Source organism: Pogona vitticeps, chromosome 2 (assembly GCF_051106095.1).
Source record: "Pogona vitticeps strain Pit_001003342236 chromosome 2, PviZW2.1, whole genome shotgun sequence".
Lineage (NCBI taxonomy): Eukaryota > Metazoa > Chordata > Lepidosauria > Squamata > Agamidae > Pogona > Pogona vitticeps.
In genome coordinates this window covers 138,098,838-138,122,743 of record NC_135784.1, presented here as the reverse complement: position 1 = coordinate 138,122,743, position 23,906 = coordinate 138,098,838, and the positions used below count along the sequence as shown (strand labels likewise).

The window sequence follows — 23,906 nt, the reverse complement described above, 5'->3', positions numbered from 1 at the left end:
ATCCAGTCTTCCGAGTGGGACCTAGATGTGTACTGGAAACTCTAATACTCACTTGAAATACTCTTATATTTAAATAATTAACGTTCATGTCTGATATTTGCCAACAGGTTGCTAATCATACCTTGATCGTACCAATGAGCTCCTTGGTGTACTGTATACTCTAATGGTATGATTGCCAGTGCTTTCAGTCCACAGCAAATCTCTCAACAGTGAGCAATACTTTAAAAAGCACGAGCAGGACAGGCAAAATGGGATACTTCTGCCAAGTCACTTTGAGCATAAGCAAAGTGTGCTGCTTATATACAGCCCCGCAGTACTTAAAGCATTCTTTGAGTGGTTTACAATTTAATTATGCAGGCTACACATTGCCTCGCCACGGTACGAGCAGAGTACTCAGTTTCCCAAGCTCAGAAAGATGGAAGGCTGAGCCAGCTACCTGAGCCCAGTGAAGACTGTGCTCATAACCTGAGTTAATATTTAACTCAGGTTATGAGCACAGTCTTCACTGCAATACTGCAGTTTAATCACTGTGGCACGAGGCATATGTGAATGATTGCAGTTTTACAGTGTTGACTCCCTTTGGACCATACCTGTCCACCAATAGTAAAGCACACCCTATATGAAAAGAGATCCTACCCCTATCTTCGTCAAGGAGCACTCCAAGAAACTAAGTCAAGAAAATCCTTCCTCAGCATCCAGGAAGATCCCTCCAAAAAGCATGTCACATTCCTAATAGGACTTCCCATCTTGAAGATTATGAATTTATCTTGGGCAAATAAAGCTAGACAGTTATTTCTGCCTATACCAAGATGCTACTTTGATGTCATAATGTGAGAAGCAGAAATATGCTACCTTTTTTCCAAAGGCTCTCTCTTGAGTTTCCAAATAAACACAGAGGAACATCGGAAGCTGCTCATCCAGCCCAATATTGTCAACAATGACTGGCAGCAGATCTCCAGTATTCCAGCAGACAGAATTCATTCCTACCCTTAGATGGAGATGCCAGCAACTGGAACAGAGGCCTTCTAAATGCAAATCATGCTCAGCTGGCACAAACACTGTTTCAGTGACAAAACTAGACATAAAGAAAGTCTCCTATATCACCACCTGTCCTCTTTCAGTATAACAATGGGGTGAATTGCATCTCTATTTACAATCCTTATATCTTCTTTAAAAGTTGATAGTGTTTACTAAGTGCCTCATCATATAGCAATACTTTAATTTTGTCCTCTTTACCTTGGGCTGTTGGTAGTGCTCCATGGCCATAGTGATGACATTGAGCCCAATGACACCTGTGATGAATAAATCCAGGTAATGGGTGGTGCACATTTGGTGAATCAGAAGTCGGAAGCGAGAGTAATCAGAGTAATATGGTTTGCACTGTGCCTCTGGAAAAAAAAGCATGGAGAAGCTTGATCAGGTAATTTCTCTCTTTTTAAAGACCAATTCAGCACTGGCTTTCAACACCTCCTAGTTGAGGCATTCAGACTGATTGCAATAAGACTTTTTGCAAGGTTGGGGAGAGGGAAGGGGATTGTATGTTAACCATCACTAATGTATAGCAAAACGACATAATTGTATATATTTGTTTCAGCAGTTACAATGGGACATTCACAGTGCCCACGCTTTCAGGATTCGAGATAAGGTAACTATAGTATGGAATAGTTTCATGTTTCTAGATAATTTTTAATATAGTAAGAAAGCTGTTTAAATATATGGTATATACTGTTTAAATTTGAAAGGTTCCTATTACATTTTGAAGATAAGTGTGTATAGGAAATGGTGTCTGTGTGCCTATTGGATATACTGCATGTTCTGTTGTACAGATAAACCACAGTGCCTATCTAACTTGGAAACCTTTGCATGTAAATATTTAGTCTACTTGACTGCATAATTATGACCTTAATACATACATGAGTGCAAGCAGAGTGAAGGCTTCCATGTTCAAAACAACTGAGGAAGGCAGAAGCTGAAACTTATTGTTAAAATCCTTTTGTCTGCAAGTCACTCTTACGAGCAAAGTTACATACTGTATACACATATTGTTACTATATACATAATTACATAGTGTATATAGCTACATATGTAGTTACATAGTTACATAGTTACTGCCCTAATGTCCCGGAATGGGCTTGTTGCTTTGTTTTGGATGGGCTACAACACTTTTAAGAAACACAATAAAATGCTTCAGTGGAAACGTTTGGGGGAAGTAAGCAAACAATTCATATCCTTGCTTTTTGAAGTGTGCTCTGTGTGTGTGTGGGTGGGCGGGGCTCAAGAAATCATCAGTCTGTGAAAACAATTTATGAAATAATGTGGGCGACTGGTCAGTCTGAGTTCTTGTTGAAGAAATGAATGATCTTTCTTCCCTTTATGTATGACTGACAAAGTGTGGATGTTCTACTAGTCTCCAATATTTGGCTGCATTTGGGATTACACCTACTCTTTAGACCATGAATGTTCCTGCAGATAAACTCATTTATGCACCTAATCTCTAATGAGGAAAATGCCATGTCTGCGTCTTTAATTCAGGGTATTTTTCAAATAAGCTTTATAGTGCAGCATAAAATGCAAAGGAGTGCCTTGAAGGTGTCAGAGTATAATATTGTGCCTGTAATTAGATGATCAACTGGTCATGAAAATTATTGAGCCAAAAAAATTGAATGGTGTGGTATTTAGCAACAGTGAACAAGTATAGGATGTGAAGTATTGTTCTGAACACAAATTAGGGAAGGATGAGATATGGGTATCCATGATCTGGAAGAAAAGCTAATTTTCAGGAGATGGCATTTTTGCAGGAAGTGTATCAATGATTTGCTCTTCCAGATAGTCAAGATTATGATATTATAGCTCCGAGTCAGGCTCTTATAGCTGGCCAGTTCCTTTGTATGGTATAGGAGCAAGCATGTGCCCCTTCCCTCTGCCCATGTGCCAAAAACAACACAGGACATGGGCCTTTCTCATGAAGATCCGTATGCTTGAGGACTCAGTGGGCACAGTCGTTCCCTTTTCTGTGAAGTGGAAGGATTGTCTCAACTGAGCACGTCTGCACAGGGGGCTGCACAAGGAGCACACAATTCACGTGTTCCATCACATGTGCATTTGCCTGTGCCTCCAGTACAGAATGACCATCCAACTAGGCCAAGCAAGGTCTTTGCCACAAATGATACCATCCATTTCTTGCTTGGTCATATAACATTAAAACCTCCATTTCCCCACCCTCACTGTGAAGCTTGAGCATTGGAGAGACAAGTAATCATTTAGGACAATGGTTCCCAAGCTTGGGTCCCCAGATATTCTTGGACTAAAACTCCCAGAAGCCTTCACCACTAACTGTGCTCACCAGGATTTCTGAGAGTTGTAGTCCAAGAACATCTGGGAAGCCAAGGTGGGGAAGCACTGATTGATTTAGAAACTTATCCTGTTGGGTTTTGGTCACGTGATTGCAGACATTTGTTCAAGTATTTCAAAATAAGATGCAGGGTTTCTACTTGCATCTGGCACTGCCAGCCTATAGGTAATCTGACCCTGAATGCCATGGTATAATAATGAAATAAAAATAATTTTAGTGCTGAATTTATGCAGCCTTTCTAAAAGCAACAAGAACCACCAAAAATCTAGGCAGGTTCATAGATGGCTGAATCATAACTTTCATCACATGTTTTGAATATTGCAAAAATATACAGAAAGACTGAGATATCTCAATAGTATTATGCAGCACTATGAAGAGGAAATTAACTAAAATGTTTGAATAAAATTAAGTTATTAACTGGGCCCTTGGCTATGAACCAAGGTATAATTTCAAAGAGAGCCCCCATTCTAATTTGCTGATCTCGTATTGTTCAATGCTTATCCATAATTCACGTTAGCGCAGAAAAAAAGTGTCGCAATTTCTGCCTTTTCTTTGGGAGGATTTACTTCTGAATAATTACACTGGAATTCAGGGGTTCAGCTATGACTGGCAGATTAATTCCAAACCCCACACAATAACAAAAGAGGCCGTTAACATATAACAGGGATTTTTTAGAGATTATAAAATGTTACCTGCATAGCAACAAAGCATGTGGCAGCATAACCTTATAAGCAAGGCTGCTCGTGTTCCATTCTGAATGTGACAGGTGAAGACAGACACAATATTCCAAGAGGAACCCCTGCAGGTTTTCCAGCTGTGGAGTCAGCCCACTTTCACAATTTTTCTGACAGATTTATATATTCTATTAAGTTCAGTGGAGGACCCAATCAGGCTTTTCTGTCCCACCTGACCCAGGTGGGCACCAGGCACTTTTTCACTGTTACATTACTCTTTTTTTTCCCTTTCCCCTTTTCTTAAAAAACAAAAAACAAAAACTGGCATATGTCAGGATACCACTCTCTGGAGTCATTTTGTAATTCCCTCCCCCCTAATATCCAAAATCCTATTGGCAATTTGTTTGTTATTGTTACATGCCGTCAAGTTGTTTCTGCCTTCTGGCGACCCTGTGAATGAGTGACCTCCAGAATATCCTCTCCTCAAAACGCCCTGCTCAGTTCTTGTAGACTCAAGCCTGTGGCTTCCTTTAAGGAGCTAATACATCTTGGCTTGGGGCTTCCTTTTTTTTTCCTGCTTGCCTTCAACCCTTTTTAACATTATCATCCTTTTCACAGAATTTTGCCTTCTCATCATGTGTCCAAGTAGGGCTGCCTTGGTTTCATAATTTTTGCCTTCAGAGGTAGTTCAGGCTTGATTTGCTTTAGGACCCACTTGTTCATCTTTCTGGTGGACCAGGATATCTGCAAAGCTCTCCTCCAGCACTACATTTTTAAGGAATCATTCCCCCCCCTTTAGCAATTTACCTGTGCATAAGTAAGTATTATGGTGAGCTGCTTCTTAATGAATGAGATGCTGGTTGCATTCCCAGCTGTGCAATGGGCATGCAACCGAGAACCTGACATCTAGCATTTCATTGAGTAGCAGCAATTTGCCATCATGATCTACCCATTTTCACTTAATAATTGTGTGCTGTCAAAACAATTCTGACCTACGGTACCTCTTCCAAAGTTTTCTAGGCATAGAATACCCATATGTGGTTTACCATTCCCTTCTTCTAGGAGTGCCCTGTGACTCTGCAGATTGTGTAAGGCTACACTGCATAGCTCTTCTGCTGGGAGACACAGTGGGGAACTGAACTCTTAATATCTGGCCCCACAGCCAGGTAGCCAAATTCACTGAGCTCTAAAAATTGCCAATAGGATTCTAGCTATTAGGAAAAAGTTACAGAATGATTCTTCCAGGGGTTGTAGAGAGTGGTACCCTGAGAACACTCCAGGGGTTGTAGAGAGTGGTACCCTGAGAACACTCATATTGGCTCTAGCTGTCATTTGCTTGTCCAAACATTTCCTCATGTTCTGGAGATTAAAAGGCATGTTTGGGGACTGCATTAGGAGAGTGAGTCAGAAGGGACCCCACTGTTCTATTGGTCTTCAAATCTGTCTTCACCTTGTATTTATAATGGTAACTCTGCTTGGAGATTGAAAGACATACTACTTTTCAGCTCTTTTGCTACTTTTCAAGTTGGTGCCAGGTGGACAAATCCATAATGTGACTGATATAAACATTTTGGTATCTGCCAAAAGGCTTATGAATATGGTACTTCGTCAGCCCTGCTTGTAAATCCTGCTAACCACCTGCTCTCTCATGCTTGGCATGCTAGTTGTCATGCATATTAGTGGAAATTACAGCTTTTACCTTGAAATGAACCACAAACAGTAACACCATGCTTCCTGTGGGCTTTAAATTAATAGCTACTGCATTTAGGTGGGCAGGGAACATTCTTTTTAAACAAAAATGTCAGTCTTGCTGACATTATGAAGAAGTCAGATTTATCATCGTTTTGTAAATATGAGTGCTTAGGAGTGTTATCTACACCCAAAGTCCGTGCCCCCTATGAAACAGCATTATTTGTACTTGTAAATATATAAAAGGTACCAATATCTTGGGAAATACAGACACCTGTTCAAGTCCAGGGTGATGAATCACCACACAATATAACACAACACCACAAATACTGCTACAATACACTGGGGTAAAAAAACAACAGGACCACTGCAATTAGTGAGGGAGGCATAGGAAAGATTAAGAAAACATCCTGACCCTGAGAGGATCAATGGTAAGTGTGTGTTTGGGCGGAAGAGGGGTGAGTGACAGAAAGGAGAAAAACAACAGGTGAAGAAAGCAAGAAAATCAGGATATACAATCTTAAAAAAAAGCCCCACCAAAAGACGATATGTTGGCAGAAAACACAGGTTCTAAATCAAGCTGCTTCATTAGGACTCAGTGGAGAATGGGAGGGGGACCTTTATTGATTTCGACTCCTACTAATCTGATTGGAAAACAAAGCCTTGAATAAATTAAGATGATTTGCATATAAATGGTAAAGCACCATTTCACACAGCTCAGTCATGATCCATTTACACATGTCATTATGATTTCCTTTTACTGTTGTAGTATCAGGGAGATGGTAGCTACTAAGGTAATTTCAATCTTCCCTCTCATAGCTACTTGGAAGGTTCTCTATGAATCTATCCAATGATCAGTGATCAATTTATCTTATACATGGCAGAGGGAAGGAGGAAATATGATCTATGTAAGATACTCCTAGGGATATTGACTAATAGGATACATAATTTCCAAGGAATAATGCTGATACAACCACCATATTGACCTTACAGTGATCAGCAACCCTGTAAAGTAAACATACCAACTGAGAATATCCTTCTATTCACAATATAGGCAGGATGTGGCCTGAGACAGATAAAACATGTCTCTGTTTTTCTTCACATTCAGTGGAATAATCCTCTGAAGTGATCTGGTGTGGCAGCTGTAACCAGCTGCGTAGCAGTGTTGGCATTTATACATCTTTCTGAACAGCATCTGAAATGGCTAGCACTGCATTTCACAAATGGCAGTGTGTGTGTGTGTGTGTGTGTGTGTGTGTGTGTGTGTGTGTGTGTGTGTGTGTGTGTGTGTGTGTGTGTGTGTGTGTGTGTGTGTGTGTGTGTGTGTGTGTGTGTGTGTGTGTGTGTGTGTGTGTGTGTGTGTGTGTGTGTGTGTGTGTGAGTGATGGATCTTCCTCCAAGTCCTCCTAGAAATGGTCAGGGATTCAGTGTACACTAAGCAGCTGGATTTAGAAACTGTCCAGAAAATTTAACATTCAAAATGATGTGCATGGAAGTAACATTGACACTTACACAAGTGATCTTATTAGTTTTTAGTGAATGGCATTAAAAAAAACTGATGTCGAAAATGGTTAAATTATTCCTGTTGAGAGTTTTCCAGCTGTGATGGACAGCACATCCAAAACTGAACTCTCCACTCTGTATCAGGAAACACCACACACAGTCAACGCAGCTACAAAACTCTTTCCTCCACATGAGAATGTAAAGAGAGATGTCCCGAATGTTCATTGATCTTCAGAAACATTGGAGGATTCTTCATCATTTTTCATTTTCTTATCACACATGCTTAAAATGTTTGCAAAGAGTCTCTCTCTGTGTGTGTCCTTTCACACCAACATGCATTGTGTTATATTTGATAAGAGGAGCAATATGAAACAACAACAAAGGAAACACAAAACAGAGGCCTGACAATCAGACAGAAAAGATGGAAAACTATGAGGTTCTTTCTGAGCCCCCATTGGAGAATGGCTCATCTGGGATTAGTTTAAGGATTCAAAACAAATGAATATAATAAAACACTCAAAGTCACACCTTTGATCAAGAATTTGGCCGTGACAAAATTACATATCCTAGGAGATGTTAGGAATGGGACTGACCTTTTAGCCCATAAACGGAGAAGAAATATGTAAATGCAAGAAAACAGAACAAAAAGAATGATAATATTGAGGAGATTCAGGATTCATTGCAACAGCTGGGTCATTCTTAGCCATGTCTTTGTGTATTGAAAATCCCCTTCTAATTTATTTCTATGCAATACATTTTGAAGCACAATGCACTTGCTGAATTCTGAGAGCTGTACCTCAGATGAGCATTGCACCTGTCAGTGTCCAGGTCAACACCCACCTTAAAGAGGCACATATTAACTTAGCCCCCTGGCCTTACCAAGTAATTGGGCACGTTGGAAAAGTTTCTCTGCTGAACTGCTGTAGGCTGTTCCAACTAATTTGTCAAATGCACACGACGGTTCTTGGTTTTAAAAAGTTACAAGTCTGATGTTAGTGTCTTCTGGCTTACAGCTGACCAGATGGAAGCCTTCCTTCAATACATAGTTATTGAAGGCAGAAGAGACCCTTGAGATCTCCCAAATTTCATCCAGCCTGGTGCCAGAAGCATTCAAAAGGCTCCCAAAGCAGCCAGTGAAGGGATCAGCTGTCCAATGATGAGTAAAGACGTACTCTTAATATTCTTTCTATTTTGATTGGTTTATTTTAATAAGTGGGATTAAAGGCAATACTCAAAATTAGGCAAAGCCTGATGATGTAGCACCTGCTAAAGTAAATGGGAAATCATTTGTTGGGCAAGATTAGTAGCACCAGTATCTTATGACCAATGAAGTAGTGGGGAACGGCCGTTCCAAAAATTGGGAGCAAGCCCCCACTTCTGGTTGGACCATAAGCTGCTCATCATTGGAGCTGTAGAACTTAGTTGGACAACTTTCCCATCTCCCTGTCACTGGCTGTGTAGATCAATAAAGTAAGGGCTGACTCTTTCCTTGCATTTAAAGATGAAGAAATGTTTGCTTTCCCAGTTTTAGATGTGAATAGATTGTTGGTTTTTTTTTTTATGATATGGAGAAGCATGTGCAGACACAGTAGAGTCTGAAGTGCTACAATCCAGATATGTGCCTTCCAGAGGTTGTTGAACCACCCATGGTATCAGTTTATACCATAGCAAGTTCTGTATTTCTGCAACTCTCTTCGTTCACATACAGGCCTTGGTGGAACAACCAGCATTCAGGCTGCCCGATTAATAGAGCTTGCCTTATGCCAGTCACATCAGACTTCATGAACTGTAACCTATAAAAGACATGGCCTCTGTTAAACCACTTTCATTTAAACATGGTTACTGGTCCTGGGCCCTCACTCTCACTCCATGTTACTGACACATTTATTGAAGTCTCTACAATAATATCAAGATGGAAGGCAGCAAACCAAAAGCAATTCACCTTGGGCAAAATGATACATTAAAATGTTTGCGATGTTTGCCCAGCCATGTAAAATATTAGGATAAGGTAGTCAGTTGTCACAATGTATTTGGATGTGGAGCAAAGGAACAGAACAGAAAAAGAGCTGTGCTGGATTTGGCCAAAAGGCTACCAGTCCTGCTTCTTGTTGCCACAGTGCCCCAACAGTGCCTATGGGGGGGCCTGACAGCTGAAGGTGACCATATCAGCTCTTGTGATCATGTCCCCCAGCAACTGATATAGAGAGATGTACTGCCTTCGACACTGGAGGGAATGCCTTGGGAATCTATGTGATAAATAGAAGTAGTCACCGGTAGCCTCCTCTTCCACTGATTTGTGTAATCTCACTTGTGAGGCTGGCAAGTCCATGTTGGCCACTCTTGCTGTGTCTTCTGGTACTGAATTCCACAGTTTAACTATGACTAGTTTAATTGCCTGCAAACTCTTTCCATTTTGACTTTCTTCTATTGTTAATGTACAGGAAGAGCTTATTGGGTTACTCTGGGGGAACAAGCACGCAAAGCATTCTAATGTCTGCATTATATTGTAGTAGAACAGACAGAGAACTGCCTAAATAGTGGTGGTTTTAGCTGTGGTGACTGTCCCAGCAACTAGCCGAGAAATTTCCTACCTGAACCCCCACATACCACTAAAAACTCAGATTACCCAGGTTGGTGTCTTTGCCAGGCTGGGCACAAAAGAGAAGCCTCTCCCTCTGGAAAAGCCTGGAAGAGGGAGTTGAATCCTATAGACCTGGGCTATAGAAAGAGAAAGAGAAACAGTCAAGGTGTCTCTCTAGCTCTTGCTCTCTGCTTCTTTTCAAAGCCTAGCATTGAACAAGAGGCAAGACTGAGTCTGTGAACACATGCAAAGAATTGGCAGGAGGCCATAGATTGTGCTAGCTGAAAATGATGGATGGCTCCATGGACTGAGCTGAAACAAAATTTCTGGACCTGTAAATGCACAAATGCCCAGGGAGTTCCAAGGGTAGAATCATACAACCACAAAGTGGATGACCCAGACATTATCCCAGAATCTCTCTCTGAAAGCAACAAAAGGAAAAGAAAAGCCAGACAATATTTGTGATGGAGGGGAGTGATTAAAGTATAATATAAAAAAGAAAGAAAGAAAAAGTCTGTGGTAAGTCAAACCTGCTGATGTTTCAACTTAATATATATATATACATTACAGAGACAAGATGCATGGATTAAGCAAAAAGAAGAAAAAAGACCTTCCACCATGACAGTTTAGCAAGATGCCTCACAGCACCAGTGGCCAGCCGTTAAGTCACACAGCACTGCTGTTCACGTGAGACAAAGATGGCAAAAACTTCCCAGTACCTGGTACTGCACTGGCTGAGCTCTCCATTATTACATCATCCAGCATTAGATCTAGAAGAACGAAAGGGCATTAAATCACCTGAGAGGATGTGTGGCATTCCACCTTCAGCACTTCATGCACTGTCACTCCCGTATGGCCAACCAAGGGTTCCACCTGCCCAACACGCTTCCCCACGGAACGCCCTAAGGTTTCAAGAGGGGGTTACGTTGAGGCCATGTGCAGCAGCAGACTTGCACCCAACTCCATACTTTAGAAAAGTGGAGGAATTTCTTTTCTTACCTTTGTCTATCTAATGGAGCTTTTAAGCATGCAGGAGAAACACATGGCATCTTAATGTCTAGATGGGGGTGGACAGTGTGTGGCCACGAGGCCACATGTAGCTGCCCAGTGGCCGAAGGTGCCCCACCATCACCATCACATGCTTTTAAAAAAAGTTGAATAAAAATTGCTAAGGAAGAATATCCCCTTGTGCTCTCTGGGGGTGTGAGGAGCAATTCTGCTACCCTGTTTCTCCTAAAATAAGACCTAACCTGAAAATAAGCCCTGGTATGATTTTTCAGGATGCTCGTAATGTAAGCCCTACCCCAAAAATAAGCCCTAGTTAAGTGAAATCCCGACCTCCACCATCGTGTAGCAAACAGAAGAAGACATGACTGCATTTGAATAAATGTAGATGGTTGTACATGACAAAAATAAAATATCCCCTAAAAATAAGCCCTAATGTGTCTTTTGGAGCAAAAATTCATATAAGACCCTGTCTTATTTTCAAGGAAACAGGGTATATTTTGAGGATTCCTGGCACCTCCACCCCACAAAAGTATTTTAAAACATTTTGGCCACTAGGTGGCACAAGGAGATATCCTTCAGGATAAACACACTCATCTGCGTTTAAAAAAAAGGGGGGTGAGGGGAGATCACATGTGTAGCCTTCTGAGGTCTAGAGATGGGCATGTGTGACCCCTGGACCTCTGGGGATCACTGATTCTGGATGAGGTGGTAGAAGCCTTATTCTCTGGCCCTCGAATAAGAACTGTGAAACTGTTGAGTACCAGGCTTTTCTGGTGGTGATCACATACTCAGAATTCCCTATCTTGAGAGGTCCATATGGCCCTCCCTTTACTGACCTTCAGTAGGTTGTTAAACACTTATTTATTCCCTGTGCAGCCAATTAGTTTTCAAGTTCTGTGCTTCCAAGTAAGGTTTTTTTTTCTGGTGCTACTATTTTAATTAACGTATCCTACTCATTATTTTAAAAATGTATGCACTAAATATTCTTTCTTTTAGCTGATTATACATTTTGTATTTTTTTAAAATCATAGTCCACTTTGTGAGGGAATCCTCTTCCTGAAGGTTGGCTAAAGGATATTAGGAACATTATAAGTTAATATTATTAATTCCACTAGACAGTAAAACAATAATGAGGAGTAAAATACTGATGACTGGACTGAGAGACTAAAACCTTAGCCAGAAGGATTAGTGAATTTTTAAAATCAATGTTATTTGTTTTTATTTTATTTTTCAGGTTATATCAAAATCTGGTTCTTTTCCCACAGTCTTGTGCTGCAACAACGTGTGTGTGTGTGTGTTTGAGAGAGAGAGAGAGAGAGAGAGAGAGAGAGAGAGACAGAGAGACAGAGAGAGATAGAGAGAGATATTTGTGTTACCCATATGCAAAGGAGTCTGGGGAACACATAACTAGTTGATCTTTGAATCTTGCGTGCAGTAATGAATGGACGGTAAAACAGGATATTCCTTTCCACTATGAAATAATGACAGACAGTAAAGGGAAAATTGTTCTGTCTCATAAGCCCATATAGCTTTATTAGGATCTTTCTGTTACAGTTGAATAACCTAGGCTTGTTAAATTATATTCTGATGAATTCAATTTAGAAAAATAAAAGCACCAGAGAAAAGGAAGCCCCCAATCCACCAATACCTTGTATCCTCCTTGTTCTCAGTCAGTACAATATTAAAGATGTCAGTGTGACATCTGGGATATGTTATGGGCCAAAAAAAGAGAAAAGAACACACATGTGGAAATACTGTCAAAGGAGAAGAAAATAAGGCGCCAAAGCCTGCATTCCTCAAGCTATTTGGCTCAAAGCAGTTGCCACAAAAAACCATTAAAATTGGTGGGGATTATGCCAGGACAGGCCTGGACTTAAGTAACCGCCCAGTCACATAATATATACAAGGACCAGGGCTGCAGGCTATAGCACAACCAAGGGGGTCAGGTGCATGCCCTGTGCGATATAGGCAGATGCCAAGGGAAACTCTACATAGCCCAGATTTCATGCCACTTACCTTAGAGATGTCTCACCGCTTCAGCAAACTGAAGACTGAATGGGTTATTTAAAACTACTGTATATGTTTTAAAAGATTGGATCTATCTATCTATCTATCTATCTATCTATCTATCTATCTATCTATCTATCTATCTATCTATCTATCTATCTATCTATCTATCTATCTATCTATCTATCTATCTATCTATCTATTTAAAATGCCACTTTACACATGAAACTTTAATGACTGCTTCCATTCATGGGTAATCTGGGGTAGAAATACAGCCGTGGAAAGAGCTGCTTATCATTTCCCCCGCCCACTGCTTCTCTGTGTCTCCACCTTTGTTGAAATCTATTTCGCACAATAACAGAAACCCTTCATAATAACTAGTTACAAGTAATTCATTACTACATTTCCTCAATGACTAAGACACAACTAAGTTATATTATGAGTTCAATACAGACCAGGATAAATCCACTTCTTTTCTGGGGTATAAATATAATTTTTCTTTAATTTTTATTTTTTAACATAAGGGGTGACAAAAATGAAAAGGGGACTTAGGAATTTTTGAAGTTACTTTTATGGGGGTATGGAAGAGGAATTATATGGTTCAAGAGGTGGCTCATGCTATGTCTTGTGCACTGTTGTGTGAACTGAAAAAGTGACAAGGAGGTAGGTGCCACAAACCAAAAGTATAAAAAGTAGAGTAACGGTACTTTTGAGAAATGGGAGAACTTTAACTGTATCTAACACCTGACCACAGGGCAGGGCAACCCATGGGCTTCTGCAGGCCAGGTTCTGAGCCTAGGTGGGCCAGTTTTCCTGTCTGATCCATCTGGAAGTTTCCTTTGCACTACTTTTCATTTCTCTGTAAACTATCTTGCTATTCTCTTCAACTATCTTGCTATTCTCTTCCTCTCTCACATCTGTCTGGACACTGCCTACAAATATCTTTTTATGCACAAAGTGGTCTGTGTCTCTCTCCCCCAGCCCCCAACCTCCAAGAATCACTTATGCTAAGTTATCCCCCAGCCTCCACTCCTTGCTTGTTTCTGGTGTTTTAAATCTAGTGAAACCATCCCCAACCTAAAACCGTATAGAAGGGCTGGACTGCATTCACCCATCAATGCTGGCATTCAAAACTAGTTTCTTTAAAATGCAACCATCCTAACCAATGTGAAATTAATTCCCAAGGAATTATTAATTGTCAGTGGGACTCATATTAAGTGGAAGCTTTCAATATGTTTCAATTGGGGAAGAAGCAATTAAACCAGCATCACATCTGTTGTAGCCCCCTGTAATGAGTCTCATTAGTGGGGATCATAACTCTGAGGTTTATGAATAATGCTTATGGGGTTATTGTTTGTTCGTTTAGTCGTTCAGTCGTGTCCGACTCTTCGTGACCCCATGGATCAGAGCACGCCAGGCCCTCCTATCTTCCACTGCCTCCCAGAGTTGGATCAAATTCATATTGGTTGCTCCGATGACACTGTCCAACCATCTCATCCCCTGTCGACCCCTTCTCCTCTTGCCTCTTGGGGTTATTGTAGCATAGACTAAATTCCTACTTATATTTATGTACCAACTCAGGAAAGCAGACAAAGGCATTCCACAAACAGCCTGAATCACTTGACAAGTGTCACCTAATACCTTAACTACAGTTTTGCCTTTCACACTATGTTAATTATACTGTACCTCCTACAGCATCTAGAGCAACATTTTAACTTCTTTTGACAGTATCCAAGGCTACAAATGATCATCACACTACAAGAATTGTAACCACCAACAACAGAAACTGCCTTCCCAAGAGTGAATTAATTATTTCATTCCACAGATCCATAAATGACATGTCACCTCATGTGTTTCCTATTCTTCCTGTACATCAAAGATTGACCTCTCCATGGACCAATTTGGTTAGTAGTCCAAGAGCCAAATGATGACATGCAGGTAATCTGTCATTAGAGCTGAAATTACATTAGTGATTCTGCGACAGAAGATTCAGGCAGATCTTTGTGCCTGAGAAATCAAAATTTCAAACAAAACTGAATGTATCTCCTGAAGACGAATCACACAATGAAGCAAGCCAATTTGTAAGACATAGGAAATGAGAAAAGCTTATGTTGTGTTAGACACTTTCTGTAGTCAAAAGACTCTCTCTGTTAGTGTCGGATTGTCTGTAGTACAGTTTAGCATATTTGGTTAGCATCAGATGAATGGAAATTTTTCTCAATATATATGGTTTTGCTACTGAGGACCAAGAATAGAAAAGGAAAGATAGAGATGTAAATACTCAAAGAAATGCTGAGCAATTAAGTCCGCAGCAAAAAACTGAACACTTTAATGACTGATGCATGAGCATGGTACCTGGTACAGGATCACTGAGAGGCAGGATAGTAGAGGAATATCAAGGAAGGAGGGGAGTGGTCTTTGCTACAAATAATTACAAACCTTTTCAAGATTTAATAGGTATAGACGCAGTGGTCCCCAACCTTGGGCCTCCAGATGTTCTTGGATTACAACTCCCAGAGGCCTTCACCACCACCTCTGCTGGCCAGGATTTTTGGGAGTTGAAGTCCAAGAACATAGGGAGGCCCAAGGTTGCTGACCACTGGTATATTCAGGACTAGTTTACCACTCTCTTCCTCTGGGGGTGCCCTGGGGCTGTACAGCTTGCTCAAGGCTGTGCAGGCTGGCTGTTCTCTTGGGACACACAGTTGGGGAATCCAACTCCCAACCTCTACCTCCACAGTCAGATATCTAGCTCACTATAGAAGCCTAGCCTGTTTACCCACCGTACTGTGTAAGCCTCCAAGGGAATGCCACAGCTTACATTCCTCTAGGAAGGAATTCTTTTGCAAAATAATGCATAAGCCTATTTTTAAATCCTCCCTGAGGGACAGTTCTCCCTGTTACAGTTACAAGGTTTCTTCTCTTATAACATGAATATGCATTTGACAGCAGAACTGTGAAGATTATGTACCTTCTTCATTCAGAAACAAGGATGAATTCCCATCCTTCTCGTAGGCACTAAGATCCATGGATTTTTTTGTATGTATGTTATGCGTGTTGCCACACTCACATGAAAACTACAGTTACTTCCATTATGCATTTGCAGATATTATGCCATAAAACCCCAGTTGCATGGATGCTTTTCACCCATATAGGATCCGTAGATACATCATCCAGAATATCTGCAACCAGCCTCTTCATACTTATACTTGTATCATGGTGGGAAGCACGCAATATATTCAAAACCTCATGCAGGTTTGGCACAAAAAAGAGGCTAAATGGATACACTCTAAAACACAAGAATAGGTTCCAGTTAATTATTTGTCCATATAAAGAACTACTTACTCATGTCTTAACCAAAGCACATCAGTTCTAAAATATTTGAAATGGTGTCCCTGGAGTGTAACAACCTCATAGTTTAGAAAGAATATATCTTATTTCAAAATACTTTTTGTTTTATGGGATTCATTTAAAAGTCCCTGTGCTATGATGGCTCAATTTTGAACTTTTGACCTGCAGTTCTTACATTGAGGTAAATAAATGGGATTAAAATATAACTTTTTAAGTTTTAGAAGGTGCTTTAGTACCTGATAAGGATGGATTAAAAATCATACTGTTAATCACACTTATGACATGAACATATTGGGAAACACACCATATATTGTGTCAACTATTAGGACTGTAAAACAGCAGCACAGAGAGATTGCAACAGATTTATCAGTGTCAGTCCAAAAAGGGTGAAACAAATGTGAAAGAGATCATGAGGGAAAGCCAAGAGGACACTGAAAGGTGAAGATGAAAGTGTGATACCATGAAGGAAAACATGGGCATGTGAAGGGGGAAAACAAGCAGAAGAGAAGGCATGCAAGATGGAGGAGAGTTCCTCTGACCTGTGACCTCTGACCTTAGCATTATTTCCTGCTTTTTTTGAATCAAACAGAAACTGAGGCAAAGAAGACAATATGTGAATTTTTTTCAAATTTCAGAGAAGTCTATGTGGTTACAAAAAAGATATAAATATTCTAAGTAGTCCACCAACTGTGTGTGTCAGTGGACTTACCCCAAGTTGATGAATTTCATTTAGTTAATTTCTGTCTCTGGCTATTTTCATAGTTTAGGAGAAAAAGAATCTGTATTTCTCAAGCAAATACACTACATTTTCAAGCATTTCTAAAACAAGGCTGCTTTGTTATTATTACATCCTTGAATTCACTGTGGCGTTTCCTCAAGCCATACATAAACATGCTCAGAAATTGTCAATTGATTTTGCAGTGACATTACAAGGTTGTAATAAACCAAATAGTGAAGCTAATTGTCAGCAACAAAAAGAAGCATGCCTAAGATTCTCAGCCTGTTCTGGAACTGCTGGCCTTTTGCATTTGACACTATTTGGGTAAGGCTAAGCTTGTGCAATGGAAAATATATACAAACATATAAATATATATATATATATATTGTATTTTAAATCACCTAGCATATAAAGTAGTTGCAAATCATGCAGCCATTGCTATCTCTCCATGGCCTTTTGCTTAGCCTATGCCGATGCTACATCCTTCATGCAAATTTTATAGCTGGGCATGCTTTTTGAGAAGAATCTGAGCTTCGGATGCTAGGCAGAGAGGTGTGGGGAAGCTGTCAAAGGTCAAGCAGGACTCAGAAAGATGTGGAAAGACTACCGACCAGCCATCTGTTTCTCCTTACTCCTTCTCTTTTTCTCCAGCCGTTTGAGTCTCTTCTCCTCTCGCCTCTTGGCTTCCTCTTCCTCCTGATGTTGGCGGCACTTATGAAAATTCTCAACCACAACTCCCACGAACATGTTGAGGACAAAGAAGGCAACGATCAGCAGGAAGGAGATGAAGTAGAGGAGCATCCAAGGGTTATAGTTCATGGATGGCTACAAGGGAGAGGAAGAATCCTTTAAGACTGGAATCCAGCAGGATATGGGAGACAAGGATCGAGAATTGCATAAAAAGAGGAGTGGAACTTTCTTTGCATGGGACAGTATGTTATACTGAAGATATGCTTTTGGAACAGTTTTTAATAAAATGAAAATGAGGCACACCTGTTTCTTGGACTTCTAGGGATTTAATGGCAAATGCATACCTGCTGATCCACTCCTACAGCATCCAGTCCATCATACATGATGTCAACCCACCCATCTTTGGAGGCCAAAACAAACAGAGACATTAAGGCCTGGAAAGGCAAAAGGAAAATTAGCATTACCTTACGTTTGTAGGAAAGCACCTCCTTTTATTACTCCTCTGTTTTCTTCTCTGTTCATGGCTGGATTTGTACTTTTGCTCATCATTTTAATTCATGGGTAATGCTAAGGTGCTTTAACATCAAAGGAAGAACCTACCCCTGTCAGACTGTAGGTCCAATGTCAAGGCTTAATTAACAAAATAGAGAGCTGGCTGCATTTCTTCACCATCCAGGCTGCAACCACTCATTTTTAATTTAGTCCCTACCATGCTGTTATAGATGGCTTCCAGTGGCTGTTGGAAATGAATGGAGATATTAGGATGTACTAGATACAGGATGCCCTAAGATGAGGACTTCCGCTGTGGTTTGCGGTGTAGCTGTCAGGCTAAACAAATGGGTTGGGTGCCAATTCTGACTTATCAGTACCATAATGGATGCATATGGGGTTTTTGGAAAGAAGCCTGTTATTTGCCAGATGCAATATCTGCAAGGAGATTTCACATAGGGTTTTAAATTGAGGAATTAAAGGAGCAAACATGCAGATTACCATGCCATCCATACCTGGCCGAGATTATCAAAATTATACTTGTGCCGGACCCATTTGTAGCTGGCTTCTGCACAGTCTGATTTATTGGTGATGTTCCTTGTGTCTTCTCCTTGACAGACAAAAAACTTCCCTTTGAATAGCTGTGAAAACCAAGAGATGGCAAGAAATTGGTACAAGTGGCCTCCAGAGATGCCCAGTCATAGAGATGGGCATCTCACTCAGCATCCCCCACTCATGGCTCTAGCTTCAGAGGTTTAGAGGGTGACCACAGAGAAGGTCTTTTGTATAAATGTATGAAAACCTACCCGTTTTAATATTATATCTGTTTAATTCTTTTTTAAAAAAAAAATGCTGCAGTAATGTATTTTTTCATCCTTTCTAGTTTTTAATACTGCTTGTTTTAATATTGTAAGCTGCCTTGGGTCCTCTCAAGGAGAAAGGCAAAGCATCAATGTTTAAAATAAATCAATAATAAACAACTAGCCACCTATCCTACACTCATTCTGGCTGGGGTTCTTAGACTTAAAAAGAGACAAGGCTTCCCAGTTCTCAGAGGACCAGAGAAATCCTAAAAAGTGCAGCTTCTCCCACCAATTAAAATTCTCTTGGGCAGGGAGCTGATGAAGCACACAAACATCATGCTGCACTGAATGTGGCAATCCTAAGGTACTGACTCCAACAGTGCCAGATACACTGATCCACAGGGGGAAAGTTATCAATAACACCAGATGATTAATTTTTTCGGTTTCTCAGTGACAGACAGGAAGTGGCAGCATGTGGCAGCTGTTACGATGAATGTCAGTGTAGTGGCCTCTATCAGGCTAGTCGAGATGCCTCCACCAGTTCACTGAGTGACAAAAGATATTGTCATTAGCATGCCTGGCTTCTCTGTGGTGAGGCTCCTTTCCCCTTGGACTCTTTAAATATCATCTCTTTATCTGAACTCAAAAAGAGATGCCAGACCTTTAGGGCTCTGTTTGAGCAAGCTAAACAACAGAGATCAATGCAGACCCTTATCTTTCTTACAAGGTGACATTTAATCTTTTTGCCTAGCAGCATTATACAGGGAGGCAGGGGACATTGTTGAAAACACAATATTGGATACACGTGGTGATTTCTCACAATGCAACACTTTCGGCTAGGGCCAGGCACTAAGGAATCAACCTCTCTCTTCTTTCTACCATTATTATTTTTAATTTCAAGTCAATGCCCTGGTCCATAATCTGTCATTTTCTAGTCTACAGCAGCTGTAGCAAATACAATAGTATTGCAACAATAGCAGATTTGGAACTGAATCCTAATATGTGTTTGTAACTGAGAAATGGAAGATGCAGAGACAAAGGTAGGTTCGCTGAAGATGAAGATGGGTTTTCAAAATAAGAGATTTGATAGCTGAATGTCAGGAAGTCTGTTTCACCTGAAAGCTGTGTCACATGGTATGGAGAAGCAAATGGGCATTGGGTGTCACAAAGAGGTATTCAACTGGAAGCTGGCAATTGGTTTCATTTCTTAGCAGTATGTGTCTCTGTGATACTGGAAACTCTCACTAGCTAAAGGAATCTATTACAGTCAAACAAGTATTTTGTGTGCATATATGAAACAAGGTAGCACAAAAGAGGACTGAAATCCACAAGCTTCTTGCACTTTTTCTATAGTCTACAGGCATCTGTGGGGGTCACATATCTTGCTAAAGGCTTATGTCAGTGTGAATGTCAATGAATACAGAACTTCCCTGGTTCTGTGCAGTGAATATGAGTGCAACTATGCACAGGTCCTTTCTGCCTGCAGGGAATGCTACAGTGAGCCTACCTGGACTCCCAAGATGCCAAAAATGATGAAGAAAGCACAGCAAATGACCACAATGTTTCCAATGGGTTTCAGAGATGACATCAAGGTTTCCACCACCAGCTTCAGCCCCTGCGCTCGGCTAATGACCCTAAAAGAGAGAAGTGATACGTCAACGGCCTCTATTATTGACAAGATAATTCTCCACATTGAAAGGGACCAGAACAGAAAAGGTAACCTGAAATAGCAAGAAATCCACAGAGAGAATTCTTCACTAAATCATCAAAGTGCCCTGATCTGAAAATAGAAAAATGGAGCTGAAAATGTGCAATTGGGAGAATAGTAACTGAATGACACCCATTCAGTTCAACAGATCTGATTGAGACCCTAAAGATAAAGAACTGCAGGTCTCTGCTCTTTTAGGTAACACACTCATCCCACGGGGATAATGACCAAAGCAGGGTAAATGAGGTATCTGCACAGAATTATTATTTCACAATGACCTTGAATGTCCTCTGTGCATTTCCACTACATTTCCTCCCACACTTCTGGGATAAAAACTTGGCTTGGCCATGCCAGTTCTCAAAAATCTTATATAGGGAAGTGAAGCAAGCTGTAAAAAATGTGTGCCAACTCTAGGCATCTCTTGTATGGACAGTGCATGTCTGCTACTATAAATCATCAACACAGCATTTTAAAAATCCCACTACTGTTAAATAAATGGGTTTTCTGAGTAACGGATCAATTAAGCTGATCAATGGGAAAGACAGTTTCCAGTAGAAGTTCAGTTTGAAAGAGAAAAAGAGAGAGAGTCCCACTGTGGCAATAAGTCTCGATAGGACCTGTTTCGAGACTAGTGTGTACAGGACAACAGCCTAACTATCTGAATTAAAAGTTCTGAATTAGAGATGGGCATGGACTTTGGTTGGGAGGTTTGTGCTGGTTGTATGTGTGGCACTGGAGGTGCCGCACATTCCCTTACCCGGCCTCACCAGCCAATGACCCACTCACCAGTCAGAGCACACTCCTCCCTCCCTCCTCTGTGGCTGTTTGAGCAGTCCCCAGCAAGAACACGAGTTTGCCTGTCCTGCCTCCTTGTCTGAGTGGGCAATCAGCCACAGAGGTGGGCCAGGGAAGCTCCTGCTCCTGCTGGGGACTGGTCGAACAGTCAAAGTGCAGGAGGAGAGAGAGGCACACATCAGCTAGAGAGCCAATCTGGGGGGCAGGGGCAAGAGAAGGGATGACACCCGTGGTGTCGTGCACATGAACTTCCAAACAGAGGTTCGTGCCCATCTCTATTCTGAACCATTTAGTGGAATTCACAGAATTTGGCATCTGTTGGGAATTGGCTTTTACAAAATTTTGGGAGAGTCTTGCTCAAAACATTTAGCAAAAAGACCTAGCAGCTACCAAGAGCTACCACTGCAATCGACACTGTTCCCTTTATGGCACCATGACACCTTCCCTGTTAAACAGAGCTCTGGGTTTTGCTGACGACATTTTTATTATAGAATGATGCAAATTAAGGGCATGAGTGTCAAATATTCTAATTCCATATAAGATGTTGGTGCTACTGCTGCTGGTATTGGCTTTGTGGTGTATGTGTGTGGATGAGTTTATTGAATGTAATTGTTGCCAGTGCTTCTTGAAGTCTTTGGGGAGAGAGGGTTGGTTAAAAACATCAGTAAAGCTCTCTCACACATTCCACATTGCTTCGTTGAGAAATTACATGGTATCCCATCTGAATTCACAGACAACACTCTCAGCTCTTGTAAACAGAGTTTGGCGTTACATTACCCATCATCATTCATCAGTGTAGCCCTTTTGTCCCTTGGACAATGGTCTGTTACTGCCAGGAGTTAGAATGGATGGTTTTAATCTAACACACTATCACTGGTGGTGTTATTTCTCGATTTGGATTTCTGAGCATTGCTGCCGACCAGAAGAAAATCTTTTTTTAAAAAAAAGCATTCTGCTGTTAGTTCAAAGCTTCAACACTTTATGTTATTCTTTAGTTTAAATAAGCTCATCACTATTCTCCCATTAGAGGTAAACTGAATACAGAACCCTCACCCCTGCTGTTTGTTGCCATCATTTGCATTCTCTAGGAAAATAACGTAAATTTCTGCTGATTCCATTAGAAAGGCTTTCTTAAGTGGCCTCATCTGCTTTGATTTATTCCTTGGAGATCTGTGGCATGACGCTTTATCACCCAATATGTGGCAGCAGTTGTCAAGTTGGATTTACATTTTTGGTACTGTTTGTTACTTTTGGGTTGTGCATTTGGTCACACATCTGTTTCAGAAAGCAACATACTTTGAGTAAACATACTTTGGAGCTTTTCTTTCAAGTTAAGTCAGACAGATTTTACGTATAAAGATCCGGGCAAAATTAAACAGCTTCAAGGGCAGCCGAATGTAGAGAGAATTACAGTAAACTATTTTTGAGATTACCAATGCATGAGCCACGGTTACTAGGCATTTCTTATTCAGGAAGGGGCAAATGGGCAATCAACCAAAGTTGATAAAAGGCACTCTTGACTGCAGACAATATTTGAGCCTCCATCAAGACTGCTTGGGTCCAGGAGTACCTCCAAGCTGCAGACTCGATTCTTCAGGGAGAGTGTAAACCCATCAAGGCCAGGTAAGTTCTAATTGGTCTGGCAATCCTCCTATCAATAGGATTTCAAACTTCTCTAGATTCAGTTTCAGTTTATTGGCCCCTGTCCAGTCCTTTATCAATGCTAGACAGGGCTCAAGGACCCATACAAGATCACCTGCAGATGAAGCAAAGGACAGCAGTGTATCATCACTGTACTAATGAACAGCACACCCCAAATTTATGTACGGCTTTTCCCAGTGGCTTCATGTAGATGTTAAAAGGCATTGGGGAGATGATTGACCTGTGAGGGACCTCATAGCAGAGGTCCCAAGGGGGGGGGGGAAGAGACAGCATCCCCAAGCTGTACCATCTGGGATCAGCCATCAAGGAAGGTCTGGAACCAGTGAAAATGGACCACCTCCCCACACCCTAAATATGACAGCCTTCCCAGGTGGATACCATGGCCGACAGTATCAAAGAGTGCAGAAAGATCCAGGAGGACAACAGAATTATACTCCCTCTGTCTGCCTCCCTTTAGGAGATCATCTTGCAGGGTAAACAATGCTGTTTCAGTAACATGCCACACCCTAAAACAGTATTGCCTAAGCTAAGAAATTGTGTTGAATATTAATTGTGGTTAGTAAGTTAATCATGGTTTCAGTTTAGTTTGCTTCAAATGTTGATTAACTTACAGTTAACCAGTTGAGGTCATGAAAAACTAAGGGTAAGGGAAACTGGAAGCAAAAATGTCTGCTTTCCTCCGCATGGCTGCATGAGAGGAGAGGGGGCAGCAGAATGTACGAGCTGGAGGCTTGTTGCAGCTGATCCACATCATAGTAAACCATGGTACAACGTGACACACAAATGCCCCTTTCTTTTTTGGCAACTGCTTTCCTGGGTATTAAACACATGTCTTTCATATAATTAGCTACTGGAGATTATTCTTATGGGAGATGG

The 23,906-nt window shown here is 40.9% G+C and overlaps 1 protein-coding gene across 13 annotated transcripts in view; it reads right to left on the bottom strand.

Moving 5' to 3' along the window:
* CACNA1G (calcium voltage-gated channel subunit alpha1 G) overlaps positions 1-23,906 on the bottom strand; it is a 208,665-nt gene that overhangs the window by 47,851 nt on the left and 136,908 nt on the right. For 5 of the 13 annotated variants that reach the window (XM_078384211.1, XM_078384216.1, XM_078384217.1 and 2 more), the window contains 6 exons: positions 20,373-20,499; positions 18,578-18,703; positions 17,918-18,007; positions 17,495-17,708; positions 10,519-10,569; positions 1,237-1,388 (listed from right to left, as the gene is read on the bottom strand). In XM_078384211.1, coding sequence (XP_078240337.1) covers positions 1,237-1,388; positions 10,519-10,569; positions 17,495-17,708; positions 17,918-18,007; positions 18,578-18,703; positions 20,373-20,499 — 760 coding nt within the window. The remainder of the gene's footprint in view (positions 1-1,236; positions 1,389-10,518; positions 10,570-17,494; positions 17,709-17,917; positions 18,008-18,577; positions 18,704-20,372; positions 20,500-23,906) is intronic. The other 8 variants (XM_078384213.1, XM_078384219.1, XM_078384221.1 and 5 more) reach the window with 3 other exon arrangements.